This window comes from Rhinopithecus bieti, unplaced genomic scaffold, assembly GCF_001698545.2.
Source record: "Rhinopithecus bieti isolate Rb0 unplaced genomic scaffold, ASM169854v2 scaffold_4129, whole genome shotgun sequence".
NCBI classification, from domain to species: Eukaryota; Metazoa; Chordata; class Mammalia; order Primates; family Cercopithecidae; genus Rhinopithecus; species Rhinopithecus bieti.
The window spans coordinates 822,298-836,429 of record NW_016804391.1 but is presented as its reverse complement, the minus strand read 5'-3'; the positions used below and the strand labels follow the sequence as shown (position 1 = coordinate 836,429).

The window sequence follows — 14,132 nt, the reverse complement described above, 5'->3', positions numbered from 1 at the left end:
CTACAGGCGCCCGCCACCTCGCCCGGCTAGATTTTTGTATTTTTTAGTAGAGACGGGGTTTCACCGTGTTAGCCAGGATGGTCTCAATCTCCTGACCTTGTGGATGGTCTCAATCTCCTGACCTCGTGATCCGCCCATCTCGGCCTCCCAAAGTGCTGGGATTACAGGCTTGAGCCACCGTGCTCGGCCCACTGGTAATCTTTTTTAACAATTTTTTTTTTTTTTTGAGACAGTCTCACTCTGTCACCCAGACTGGCGTGCAGTGGCACGATCTCAGCTCACTGCAACCTCCACCTCCCTGGTTCAAACGATTCTCATGCCTCAGCCTCATGAGTAGCTAGGATTAGAGGCATACACCACTACGCCCTGCTAATTTTTGTATTTTTAGTAAAGACGGGGTTTCACCTTCTTGGCCAAGACTGGTCTCAAACTCCTTGCCTCGAGTGATCTGCCTGACTCAGCCTCCCAAAGTGCTGGGATTACAGGCATGAGCCAACACACCCAACAAACGCTGGTATGATCTTAATTTATCTTTTGTATGGGTCTGGACCGTCTCTCCCTGTAAATAGTTGATTATGCTGAAATATGTAAATTTATGTTTATCTAAGTAAAATTAGCAAAATAAATCTGTTCCAGAAAGTAGACTGTACATTGGTTGATAGATTGTTTTGAGAGAAATGTTAACATCTTTAGAAAGGTAATTTATGAAAACAGTATTTTCAAAAAAGTTTAACTGCCAGTGGAATGTAGAATAGAATTGTCATTTGTGGCTATAGAATTTATAAAATCCTAGCTTCATCCGTTACTAGTTATATGAATTTGGGCAAGTTACTGATTTGGGCAACCCTAGATCCTCAGTGTCCTCAGCTTTAAAATGGCAATGATAAATAGTACCTGGTACTCAGTTATCAGTGGTAAAATGCTTTCTATACATGAAGTATGCATTCAAAATACTATTTAATGTCTTACTCCACAGTCACTATATTGTGACCTTGGAAAAATTAATCCTCTAAGACTCTTCCTCTTTAGAAGTAATATGTCCTCTTTTTTTGTTTTTTGTTTTTTTTTTTTTTTTTTGAGACGGAGTCTCACTCTATCGCCCAGGCTGGATTGCAGTGGTGCGATCTCAGCTCACTACAACCTCTGCCTCCCAGATTCAAGTGATTCTCCTGCCTCAGCCTCCCAAGTAATTGGGACTAGAGGTGCGTGCCACCACACCCGGCTGAATTTTTGTATTTTTAGTAGAAACGGGGTTTCACCATGTTAACCAGGATGGTCTCGATCTCCTGACCTCATGATTTGCCCGCCTCAGCCTCTCAAAGTGTTGGGATTACAGGTGTGAGCCACCATGCCCAGCATATGTCCTCATTGGGGTCATTATTCCCTGCCCAGATTCCTTTGAAACCTTGTTACTTCCTGCAGAATCATTGCATAATATTTAAGTCCCACCCTCATCTTGTATAACCTATTTTTCTACTTATTTGTCCAGTCATAGTCCTCAAATAATTGTTCCTTTAGCCACATCTGATCATTTTCCTTACTTCCTCCATCCTACACTTTCCTCCTGGGGTTTATCCTAGATGTCTGCTCTGTGTAGTATGAACTACCTTCCCTACTTCACTTTTCATTGTCAAAATCCCATTTATCTTTTCAAATAAGTTTTCTTAATTCTTTCCTAATTACAATTACTTTTCTTTCTCCCTTTGTAGAACTTAGTATCTTCTCCTAGTAAGTAGTGTCATGAGTTTTATCACATTTTTTTTTGGGTCAGGGGGTTGGGGTGGGACAACCTCACTTTATCACCCAGGCTAGAGTGCGGTGGTGCGATCTCGGCTCACTGCAACCTTTGTCTCCTGTGTTCAAGCAGTTCTCATGCCTCAACCTCCCAAGTAGCTGGAATTACAGGTGCCACCACACCTGGCTAATTTTTGTATTTTTAGTAGAGATACGGTTTAGCCATGTTGGCCAGTCTGGTCTCTAACTCCCGACCTCAGGTAATCTGCCTGCCTCAACTTCCCAAAGTGCTGGGATTACATACGTGAGCCACTGCTTCCAGCCTCAAAGTTTTATCACATTCTGAGAGGTAATTTAGGTATCTGCATACGTACTTGTTTTCACACCAAATTGTAAGCTTCTTATGGCTAGGGCCACCCTTCGTTCAACTTGGATGCCTTGTAGGACTCAGCAGCATTTTCTATGTATAATTACTAAATTATCTATGACTTAAAATCTCCTTAAAGAGATTTAAATGGATCTGCCCTCTCATGTGGTAACAAATATGAGGAAATTATTTTGGTTCATCAATTTCATATTTACCCAAGATAGACATTTCAAAATGGATTAAGTGCCAAATTTTGTCCTGAAAAGTTTATAGGCTAGGCACAGTGGCTCACACCTGTAATCCTAGCACTTTGGGAGGCCAAGGCAGGCAAGTCGCTTGAGCCCAGGAGTTGAAGACCAGCCTGGGCAACGTGGTGAAACACCGTGTCTACAAAAAAAAAAAAAAATCCTATCCCTTCGTGGTAGCATGCACCTGTAGTTCCAGTTACTCAGAGGGTAAGGAGGCTGAGGCAAAAGGTTCACTTGAGTCTGGGAGGTTGAGGCTGCAGCTGCAGTGAGCTGAGATCTCACTACTGCACTCTACCCTGGGAAACCGAATGAGACCCTGTCTCAAAAAAGCAAAGAAAAATTCCTATTACCTAGTGATGTCATAGCTTTCCTAGCATTTTGGCTTTTTTGTACATTTTTTTGTACAATGTATAGTAATTTCCTAGGCTTTCATATTCATTCACCACACACTCACTGACTCACCCAGAGCAACTTCCAGTCCTGCAAGGTCCATTCATGGTAAGTACTCTGTACTATAAAGTGTACCCTTTTTTATCGTTTACCACCATATTTTTACTCTGTCTTTCCTATGTTTAGAAATGTTTAGATACACAAATACTTACCATTGTGTTACAACTGCCTGCAGTATTCAGTACAGTTAAATGCTAAACAGGTTTGTAGCCTAGGACCTATAAGCTGTACCATCTAGGTTTGTGTAAGTATATTCTATGATGTTCACACAGCATTTGTCAGAATGTATCACTATCAAATGACAAATGACTTTATATTTCTATCCAGAACAGTTTCTATGAGCAACATTTATTACATCTGTTAAGTTATGTTTGTATTCTCCTTTGCTGTTTATAAAGTGCTTTTACATATATCTACATTTGTGTCAGTTATGCTGTGTTTAAGTGCATCTATGTTATAGTCCTAGATTTATATTAATAGACTCAGATCATAGCAGTATATTGTTTTTACTGGAACTTTGTTTTAAATCCAAGACAGTTTTTCTTTCCCTGTCAGTATGATTTTGATCCTATTTTCCTCTAGTTATTTGGTACTAAATAATTTTATACTTGTTTAAATATTAATCATAATAAATTTATGAGAGTAAATTAAAAATCATTTAATATTTTCCTAAAGCACATCATGTTTATTACCTGTTTTTATGAATTATCAAGATAAACTGGCCAGGTGCCATGGCTCACGCCTGTAATCCCAGCACTTTGGGAGCTGAGGCAGGCGGATCACCTGAGGTCAGGAGTTCGAGACCAGCCTGGCCAACGTGATAAAATCCTGTCTCTACTAAAAATACAAAAACTAGCCAGGCATGGTGTAATCCCAGTAGTTGGCACCTGTAATCCCAGCTACTCGGGAGGCTGAGGCACAAGAATTATTTGAACCTGGGAGGCAGAGTTGCAGTGAACCAAGATCATGCCACTGCACTCCAACCTGGGCAACAGAGTGAGACTCTGTCTCAAGAAAAAAATAAATAAATAAAGATTGTCTTCATAATGTCTTTTATGATGGCAGTCTTTCTTTTTCTTTTTTTTTTTTTCTGAGACGGAGTTTCGCTCTTGTTGCCTAGGCTATAGTACAATGGCGCAATCTCAGCTCACTGCAACCTCCACCTCCCGGATTCAAGTGATTCTCCAGCCTCAGCCTCTTGAGTAGCTGGGATTACAAGTGTGCGCCCCCACACCCAGGTAATTTTTGTATTTTTAGTAGCGATGGGATTTCTCCATGTTGGCCAGGCTGGTCTTGAACTCCTGACCTCAGGTAATCCACCCGCCTTGGCCTCCCAAACTGCTGGGATTACAGCCATGAGCCACCGTGTCTGGCCGGCAATCTTTCTTACATTGATTCAGGATATAATCCATGATCATGCATTGCCTTTTGTTACCATGCTTGCTTTTTTTTTTTTTTTTTCCTCCCCGACAGGGTCTGGCTCTGTCACTCAGGCTGGAATGCAGTGTGCTATCTGGGCTTACTGTAGCCTCTGCCCCACCCTGGGCTCAAGTGATCCTTTCACTTCAGCCTCCCGAGTAGCTGGGACCAAAGGCATGCACTATCACACCCAGCTTTTTTTTTTTTTTTTTTTTTTTTTTTTTTTTGAGACGGTGTCTAGCTCTGTCGCCTGGGCTGGAATACAGTGGCACAATCTCAGCTGACTGCAACCTCCGCCTCCCGGGTTCAAGCGATTCTCCTGCCTTAGTCTCCCAAGTAGCTGGGATTACAGGCACCTGCCACCACGCCCAGCTAGTTTTTATATTTTTAGTAGAGATGGGGTTTTACTGTGTTGGCCAGGCCGGTCTCAAACTCCTGACTTCATAATCCACCCACCTCGGCCTCCCATAGTGCTGGGATTACAAGCGTGAGCCACCACGCCTGGCAAAAGTCAGTGTGTTATAATTTTATTAGAGGAAAGAAATGTATCAGCTTTGCCTTATTCACTGGAACTTCAGGCTGGGCACAGTGGCTCACGCCTGTAATCCCAGCACTTTGGGAGGCCGAGGCGGATGGATCACCTGAGGTCAGGAGTTCAAGACCAGCCTGACCAACAGGGTGAAACGCCATCTCTACTAAAAATACAAAAATTAAAAAAAAAAAAAATACAAAAATTAGCCAGGCGTGGTGACACATGCCTATAATCCCTGCTACTTGGGAAGCTAAGGCAGGAGAACTGCTTAAACCTGGGAGACGGAGGTTGCAGTGAGCTGAGATCATGTCATTGCACTCCAGCCTGGGTGACGAGCAAAACTCCATCTGGGAAAAAAAAAAAAAGAATTAAGTAGAGCTTTAAGCTAAAATATAGTCTTAATTAAATGAGGCTCTTCTAAGGCCCTTTTTTCTCATTTTCTTTTTTGTTTTCCTTCTGTTTTTCCCCCTTTATATATTTATGAAATCTCTTGAGATCTCATTTTAAACTTTAGGAAAAAAACCAATAATATGAGTAGAAGACACAAGCCTAGAGAGACATGGTGGAATAAAAGCAAGAGAATAATATAGTGAGTAGATGTTGAGCAAGAAACTGAGGTTTTGAAGCTTAAATCTCCTTCCCAACTACTAAAATCAAGGCAAGTCGCTCAGTCTTATACAGCATCTTTCCGCTTACCTACTTCACAGTATTGATATAAAGTAACCAAATATAAGGCAGTCATTGTAATCAGATCTAAAATTTGTGTTCCTTCTCCAAAACTGTCGGAGAAAATAAAAGAGCCTCTTTCTTTTCTTTCTTTTTTTTAAAAATAGAGACAGGGTCTCACTTGTTACCCAGGCCAGTCTCAGATTCCTGGGCTCAGGCAGTCCTCCCACCTCAGCTTCCCAAAGTGTTGGGATTACAGGCATGAACCCCCATGCCCAGCCAAGAGCCTCTTTCTTAAAGACAATTTCAGAAGTAAAGATTTTTTTTTTTAATTTTTCAATGTACTTGGTACCCTCTCCTCATAGAATGATCTGTTATCTGTATTTGACTACAGGAAGAAATTTCTTTGCCTCTGACTGTTTCCCATTCTTTTTTTATCACAGCCCAAAGAGTCGATTGATCCAATTAAAGAAAGAGAAGCTGGAGTATACTCCAGGAGAGCATGAATATGGATTATTCCCAGCGCCCATTCATGTTGGTAAGTACTGAGTCCACACAATATATTACTGAGAAGAAACAGTATTTCCTGGGTTTGAGGGAAATGTCTTTTTAATCTTGTTATTATTTCTGTTTCTCCAGTGGGATCAAGCTCTTCTTTACCATTTTACTTAAACTTACTCTGAAGAGGTTTTTTTTTTTTTTTTTTTTTTGAGACAGAGTCTCGCTCTGTCGCCCAGGCTGGAGTGCAGTGGCCGGATCTCAGCTCACTGCAAGCTCCGCCTCCCGGGTTTACGCCATTTTCCTGCCTCAGGCTCCTGAGTAGCTGGGACTACAGGCGCCCGCCACCTCGCCCAGCTAGTTTTTTGTATTTTTTAGTAGAGACAGGGTTTCACCGTGTTAGCCAGGATGGTCTCGATCTCCTGACCTCGTGATCCACCTGTCTCGGCCTCCCAAAGTGCTGGGATTACATGCTTGAGCCACCACGCCTAGCCCTACTCTGAAGAATTTTGTACACTGTTTGATAGTCAGGGGTTCACAGTGGCATAAATCTTGTTCACTGGAGCCTTAATAAATAACACTGGGCCAGGCATGGTGGCTCATGTCTATAATCCTAGCACTTTGGAAGGCCAAGGCAGGTGGATTGCTTGAGCCCCGGAGTTGATGGCCTGGGCAACTTGGTGACCCTCTGTCTCTACAAAAAATAAGAAAGTTAGCTGGGTGTGGTGGCACAGGTCTGTAATCCCAGCCACTCTGGAGGCTGAGGTGAGAGGATCACCCAAGCCTAGGAGGTTAAGGCTGTGGTGAGTCGTGATCCTGCCACTGCACTCTAGCCTGAGTTCACAGAGAGAAATCCTATCTCTAAAAAAAATTAAATAAATAACACTATGTCTGTACCTTTTGTTTCCCTAGGTATGTCATCTAGGAAAAACCAAGTAGTTAGCCGTTCAGTGTCAAATACTTTCCACGTTCAAAAACATATGATTTATACACACATATGATCAGAGAAAGAGGCCCCACTGCTTTTACTGAGTATCTGCTTGAAAATGGAGTGATATTTATTCTACTGTTCATTCTTGGCAAAAATGTCAAGGCTTTGTTTAGCATTTGGATTGTAGTACCTTCTAGGACCCTATTATTGAGCTTATCAGATAAGTAAAAGGTACCAAGAAGTCATTCTAAGTTCCTCCCATTTTTTTTCTGTCCCTTATCCAGTTCATCTCCAAGTTCTGTTGTGTTTCTATCCCTGAAATATATCCTACTTCTCTCCAAATCCCATTGCTGTCTCTCAAGTCTGTGACAATAGTATCTTTTCTTCAGGCTGCTGCAATGGCCGTCTAACAGATCTATTTCCAGTCGTGTTTCCATGTGGCCCAGCCTCTACTCAGTAAAAACAGAAATTATTTTTTAACCTAACCTAGATCATACTTAAAACCTTTGCATGGCTTACCATCAGATTAAAAAGCAAACTTCTTGACTTGAATGATCTCGTTCCTGATTACCCCATCTCTCTCCATTTATTCATTCCCATCTCAATCTTATTCACTATATTGTATCATACTGGCCTTCTTTCAGTTTCTAGAACATAGCAAGATTTTTCCCACCAGAGGGTCATTATGCTTGTTATTCCCATTGACTGAGAAGCTCTTTTTCAGAGTCTTCCCATGGTTGGTTTCTGCTACTCTTTTAAGGATGATCTTAATGTCAGTATCAGCTTCAATACCATTTTCTTTAAAATAATTTTCCTGATTATCTCACCAAAAGAGGCTCTTTGTTATAGGTAACATCACTCTCTATATCTGTAATTACAATGTTATTTATTTATCTGTCTCCTCCATTAGATTATAATCTCCGGTAATACAGGATCATTGTCTTTCTTACTCTCCCTAGATTTCTCAGTACTTGGTACATAATAGAATTTTATCAAATATTTGCCATACAAATGAAAGAAAAGGAGAAGGCTGGGCACAGTGGCTCACGCCTGTAATCCCAACACTTTGGGAGGCCTAGGCAGGCAGATCACAAGGTCAGAGATCAAGACCATCCTGGCTAACACAGTGAAACCCCATCTCTACTAAAAAGTACAAAAAATTAGCTGGCCATGGTGGCGGGCGCCTGTAGTCCCAGCTACTCGGGAGACTAAGGCAGGAGAATGGCGTGAACCCGGGAGGCGGAGCTTGCAGTGAGCAGAGATCACGCCACTGCACTCCAGCCCAGACAACAGAGTGAGACTCTGTCTCAAACAAAAAGAAAAGAAAAGAAGAAATTAGGATAAAATATTGAATGTAGATGAAGGTTTTCTTCATATATTCGGTTTGTTTAAACAAAATTGCTTTAAAGGGGTTCATTAAACACATAGTATGAAACCAGGAGCACCTTAATTGTATACTTGATGTTGATTCTATGTCTTGTAGTGTTTTTTTCAACTATGATTCTCTTGACCCTCTTGACTGTGGAGCTCTTGTTTATATTCTGATTAGCTAATCCCCTTTTCTCCGTGAGAGAGTTCAGTACCAGCAGTTTTTTAATCAGCAGACAGAAACAAGTTCTTCAGTAAAGATTAGTTTGCTTGAATTATTCTGTGTTGGGTGGCTGTAGACAGATTTAACTACAACATGGAGTTACAAGGTTTAATTCTCAGCTACATAAACTTTACGTGTGTTTACTTAATGAAGGTAAGAGTAAGTTCCTTATTCTCTAGAATTAGTGCCAAAGCTCTTTTGAAGGAGTCTTTTGTATTTACTAATGAGATCATAGCAGTGGAAGCAGGCTCTCAGCAAATTTAAAATCTGCTTATGATAAATAGGCTTTGAAAATAAGAACTAGGCTGGGCGTGGTGGCTCACACTTGTAATCCCAGCACTTTGGGAGGCTGAGGTGGGTGGATCACTTGAATCCAGGAGTTCAAGATCACGCCATTGCACTCCAGCATGGGTGACAAGAGTGAGACTCCATCTAAAAAAAAAAAAAAAGAAAGAAAGAAAAAAAAAAGACTAGGAATTCTACTTTTGTTATTGAAAGAGTAGATTATATCAGGCTCACCCTCCCGGAAATAACAATCATCCACCTGTAATCCCAGCACTTTGGGAGGCCGAGGCCGATGGATCACCTGAGGTCAGGAATTCAAGACCAGCCTGGCCAACATGGTAAAACCCCATCTTCACTAAAAATACAAAAATTAGCTGGACGTAATGGTGCATGCCTGTAGTCCTGGCTCCTCAAGAGGCTGAGGCACGAGAATCACTTGAACCTGGGAGGCAGAGGTTGCAGAGAGCTGAGATCATGCCACTCCACTCCAGCCTGGGCAACAGAGCAAGACTCTCAAAAAAAAAATAAAAATAAAAAAAATTCATCAACCGGACAAATTTAAAACATAGCAATCCTAAATCACTGGAGAGCAATCAAAAGCAGGCACAAACTGAAGAAAAATCAATAATTAGAAGAAGAGAAGCACACTGGTTGCATTTCCCACTTGTATAGCTCTTTGTCTGTGGCCAGGTCCCAGTTAGCAGTACAAGTAAGCACTTAGAAACCTTGAATCTTACTGATTATTTAAGGGCCATGTTTCAGGACAGCTACGGCAGCAGGAAAGTGAGGGATAAAATGCTAATAGGGGAAACTGCAAATTTTGCATATAAACTCAAGCCACATATCCAGGTAACTGACCCCTAAACTGTGTATATATAGCCAGAATTCAGTAAAGTTGTTAAGACTAAAGATACTAAGTAGGGATTTCAGCTACTCCCTACCCCATGAAAGACAGTGTTACAGATTTTGGTTCACCCACAGTAACTGCTTGCTCTAATGCAAGGAAACACTTCTTTTCTTTTCTTTCTTATTTTTTATTTTTTTTCTATTTTTTTGAGATGGGGGTCTCATTGTGCTGCCGAGGCTCAAGTGCAGTAGTGCAATCTTGGCTCACTGCAGCCTCTGCCTCCTAGGCTCAAGTGATTCTTCCACTTCAGCCTCCCAAGTAGCTGGGACCACAGGCATGCACCACCACACCTGGCTAATTTTTTTGTAGTTTTGATAAAGATGGGGTTTCACCATGTTGCTCAGGCTAGTCTCAAACTCCTGAGTTCAAGCAATTTGCCCACCTCAGCCTCCCAAAGTGCTGAGTTACAGGCATGAGCCACTTCACCCGGCCGAAACCAGTTCTTTTCATAGGGTAATAACACAATTGAGAATCTCTGTGACGTGTTACTTATAATGTCCATAATTCAATCCAAAATTACTGGACGTTAATAAACATGAAAATATAACTCATATTAAGAGAGAAGGCAGTCAACACTGACAATTTCCAAGGTCATCCAGATGCTGAAAATAGCAGACAAGGATTTTAAAGTCATTGTTATAACTGTGTTCAAAGATGTAAAGGAAAATATGCTTATTATGAATAAGCAGATAAATCTTAACTTAAAAATGGAAACATAAAAATTTTAAAATGAATAGCCAAATGAAAGTCCCAGAACTAAAACATATGTGGCTGAAATTTTAAAACACAAAATGTAGATTTAATAACAGATTGAAGATGGGAGAAGTGTCAGTTGAACTTGAAAGTATATGAATGTAAATTGTCAGCCAGGTGTGATGGTTCACAGCTGTAATGCCAGCACTTTGGGAAGCAGGTGTATCACCTGAGGTCAGGAGTTTGAGACCAGCCTGGCCAACATGGCAAAACCCCACCTCTGCCAAAAATACAAAAATTAGCTGCGTGTGGTGGCATGCAGTTGTATTCCCAGCTACTCAAGAGGCTGAGGCAGGATAATCACTGAGCCCAGGAGGCAGAGGTTACAGTGAGCAGAGATTGTGCCACTGTACACCAGCCTGGGCAACAGAGCAAGACTCCATCTCAAAAAAAGAAAAAATGTGTCCAGGTGCAGTGGCTCAAGCCTATAATCCCAGCACTTTGGGAGGCGGAGGCGGGTGGATCACCAGGTCAGGAGATTGAGACCATCCTGGCTAACACGGTGAAACCCCCTCTCTACTGAAAGTACAAAAAAAAACATTAGCTGGGCGTGGTGGCGGGTGCCTGTAGTCCCAGCTACTCGAGAGGCTGAGGCAGGAGAATGGTGTGAACCCAGTAGGTGGAGCTTGCAGTGAGCTGAGATCACGCCACTGCACTCCAGCCTGGGCGACAGAGCGAGACTCCATCTCAAAAAAAAAAAGGAAAGAAAAGAAAAGGGGGGAAAAAATTAACTGCAGATGTCTTTAATAAGATAAGGAAATTCCTTTTAGTTCTGAGAGCTTTCTGCAGATAGCAATGAATTTTTTCTATAGATTGTTTTTTTTCTCTTAAGTCTTGTCAGGTTTCTATTAGCGTAGACTAGTCTCATTAAATTAATTGGAAAATGTAGTTTTCTCCTCTGTTTTCTGGAAGGACTGGTATTACTTCTTCTCTCAAATATATACCAGGCTTCACTAGTGAAGTCATTTAGAACTGAAATTTTTTATGTGAATAATATAAATTTACTCAATTTATTTAAAAGATATAGACTATTCAGATGTTCATCTTGTCTCAGTTTTGATACGTTGTATTTCTAAAGGAACTTGTCCATTTTATCTAAATTATTAAAGATATTGGTATAACATTATTTATAATATCTCCTTATTAGTCTCTTAATGAGTCTAGGACCTATAGTGAGATCAGCTTTTTTTATTTTGGATACTGGTAAGCCACCACACCCGGCCTGATATCATTCTTAATGGTGAAATGTTGAATGCTTCCTCCTAAGATTGGAAAGAAGAGTTGTCCACTCTTGACTCAGCATTGTATGGATGTTCTAAGCAGTGTATTAAGTCACGAAGATGAGTAAGAGTCATCGTAATGATCAGGAAGCAAGAAATGAAACTGCTTCTGTTTATAGATGACATGATTGTTTATATAAAAAAAAATCCAAAGAGATCACACCAAAAAAAAAAAAAGCTACTGGTAGTAGTAGCAAGATTACTGGAAAATCATCAGTATTAAAATATCAATTGTATACTCTGAACATTTGATGTGGCAGTCATGCTCCTTGGTATTTTCTCAAATAATCTGAAAACATGTCTTCTGAAAAGAAAAACCTACAAAAGAAAAACCTACACACAGATGTGTGTTTTGTTTTGTTTTGCTTTCTTTTGAGATGGAATCTCGCTCTGTTGCCCAGGCTGGAGTGCGGTGGTGCAATCTTGGCTCTCTGCATTCTCCTCCTCCCAGGTTCAAGCAACTCTTGCACCTCAGCCTCCTGAGTATCTGAGACTGCAGGCATGCACCACCACGCCCAGCTAATTTTTATATTTTTAGTAGAGACAGTGTTTCACCATGTTGGCCAGGCTGGTCTCGGACTCCTAACCTCAAGTGATCCACCCACCTTGGCCTTCCAAAGTGCTGGAATTTCAGGCATGAACTACCACGCCTAGCCTCTTTTTTAAAGCCTTAAATAAACATATATTCAGATAATATAAATATATATCTCCAAGTAAAGGGTTTATTTGGGAATAATATACAATAAGTAGGCTTGGTGTGGTGGCTCACACCTGTATTCCCAACACTTTGGGAGGCCAAGGCTGGCAGATCACCTGAGGTCAGAAGTTCAAGACCAGCCTGGCCAACATGGTCTCTACTAAAAATAGAAAAAAATTAGCCAGGAGTGATGGTGGATGCCTGTAATCCCAGTTACTCGGGATTGAGACTGAGACAGGAGGATCACTTGAACTCAGGAGTGGAGGTTGCAATAAGCCAAGATCACACCATCACACTCCAGCCTGGGTGGCAGAGCAAGACTCTGTCTCAACAAAAAAAAAAAAAAAAAGAATTAGGCCAGGCATGGTGGCTCATGCCTGTAATCCCAGCACTTTTGGAGGCCAAGGAGAGAAGATTGCTTGAGGCCAGGAGTTTGAGACCAACTTAGGCAATATAGTGAGAACCTCCTTCTATAAAGCAATAACAACATTTGCCAGGTGTGGTGGTACGTGCCTACTCAGAAGGCTGAGGCAGGAGGATCACTTGAGCCCAGGAGATCAAGGCTGCAGTGAGCTATCATTGCACCAGTGCAGTCCAGCCTGGGTGACGGATCAAGTCCCTGTTTTCTATGAAAAAAAAAAAAAGAATTGCAATTCAGCACACATAGACCAGGGTCATCCCTAAGTGTATCTGAAAAACAAAGAGAAAGGCTGGGGTTGTATTGAGCAAACGAGGAAGGTTGGAAGAAGGTCAGCCAGGCACAGTGGCTCAAGCCTATAATCCCAGCACTTTGGGAGGCTGAGGCTGAGGCTGAGGCTGTTGGATTGCTTGAACTCAGGAATTTGAGACCAGCCTGGACAACATAATGAAAACCTGTGTATGCAAAAATTTAAAAAGAAAAAAAAAATTAGCCAAGTGTGGTGACATGCACCTGTGGTCCAGCTACTTGGGAGCCTGAGGCAGGAGGATCACCTGAGCCTGGGAGGTTGAGGCTGCAGTGACCTGAGATTGCACCAGTGCACTCTAGCCTGAACGACAGAGTGAGATCCTGTCTCAAAAACAAAGTAAGAAAAGAAAAAGGTCACTGGTGCAGTCGTCATTGGTGAGTGGCAGCAGTTACTAGGTAAGACATAGTCTTAGTTATAGTTAGATCCTTGTGAATTTTCTGTTGAAGTGCAAAATTAGTTCCTGGATCAGGGACCTTAGTGCCCTCCCCCATGGCCTCCTGACTCCATTTTAGTTGGATATGGTATGAATGATTCCATTTTGTCTAATCAACTTTCACACCTCATTCAAACTTACACAAGCAAGCACCCACTGAGGAGTGTTTTCTTTTTTTTTTTTTTTTTTTGAGACGGAGTCTCACTCTGTCGCCCCGGCTGGAGTGCAGTGGCACGTTCTCGGCTCACTGCAAGCTCCGCCTCCCGGGTTCACGCCATTCTCCTGCCTCAGCCTCCCGAGTAGCTGGGACTACAGGCGCCCACCACCTCGCCTGGCTAGTTTTTTGTATTTTTTAGTAGAGACGGGGGGGTTTCACCGTGTTAGCCAGGATGGTCTCGATCTCCTGACCTCGTGATCCACCCGTCTCAGCCTCCCAAAGTGCTGGGATTATAGGCTTGAGCCACCGAGGAGTGTTTTCTTAAGCAAAAGTTCCTTAAGCTGATAAACAACTTTATTTTGCAAAGTCTCAGGATACAAAATCAATGTACAAAAATCACTAGCATTCCTATACACCAATAACAGTTAAGCCAAGAGCCAAATCATGAATGAACTC

At 41.8% G+C, this 14,132-nt stretch overlaps 1 protein-coding gene across 1 annotated transcript in view; it reads left to right on the top strand.

Annotated features, from left to right (window-relative positions):
• The window catches only part of ASH1L (ASH1 like histone lysine methyltransferase), a 188,030-nt gene that overhangs the window by 121,372 nt on the left and 52,526 nt on the right, over nt 1–14,132 (top strand). The window contains 1 exon segment of the mRNA XM_017867692.1: nt 5,860–5,954. Within this exon segment, the coding sequence (XP_017723181.1) occupies nt 5,860–5,954 (95 nt within the window).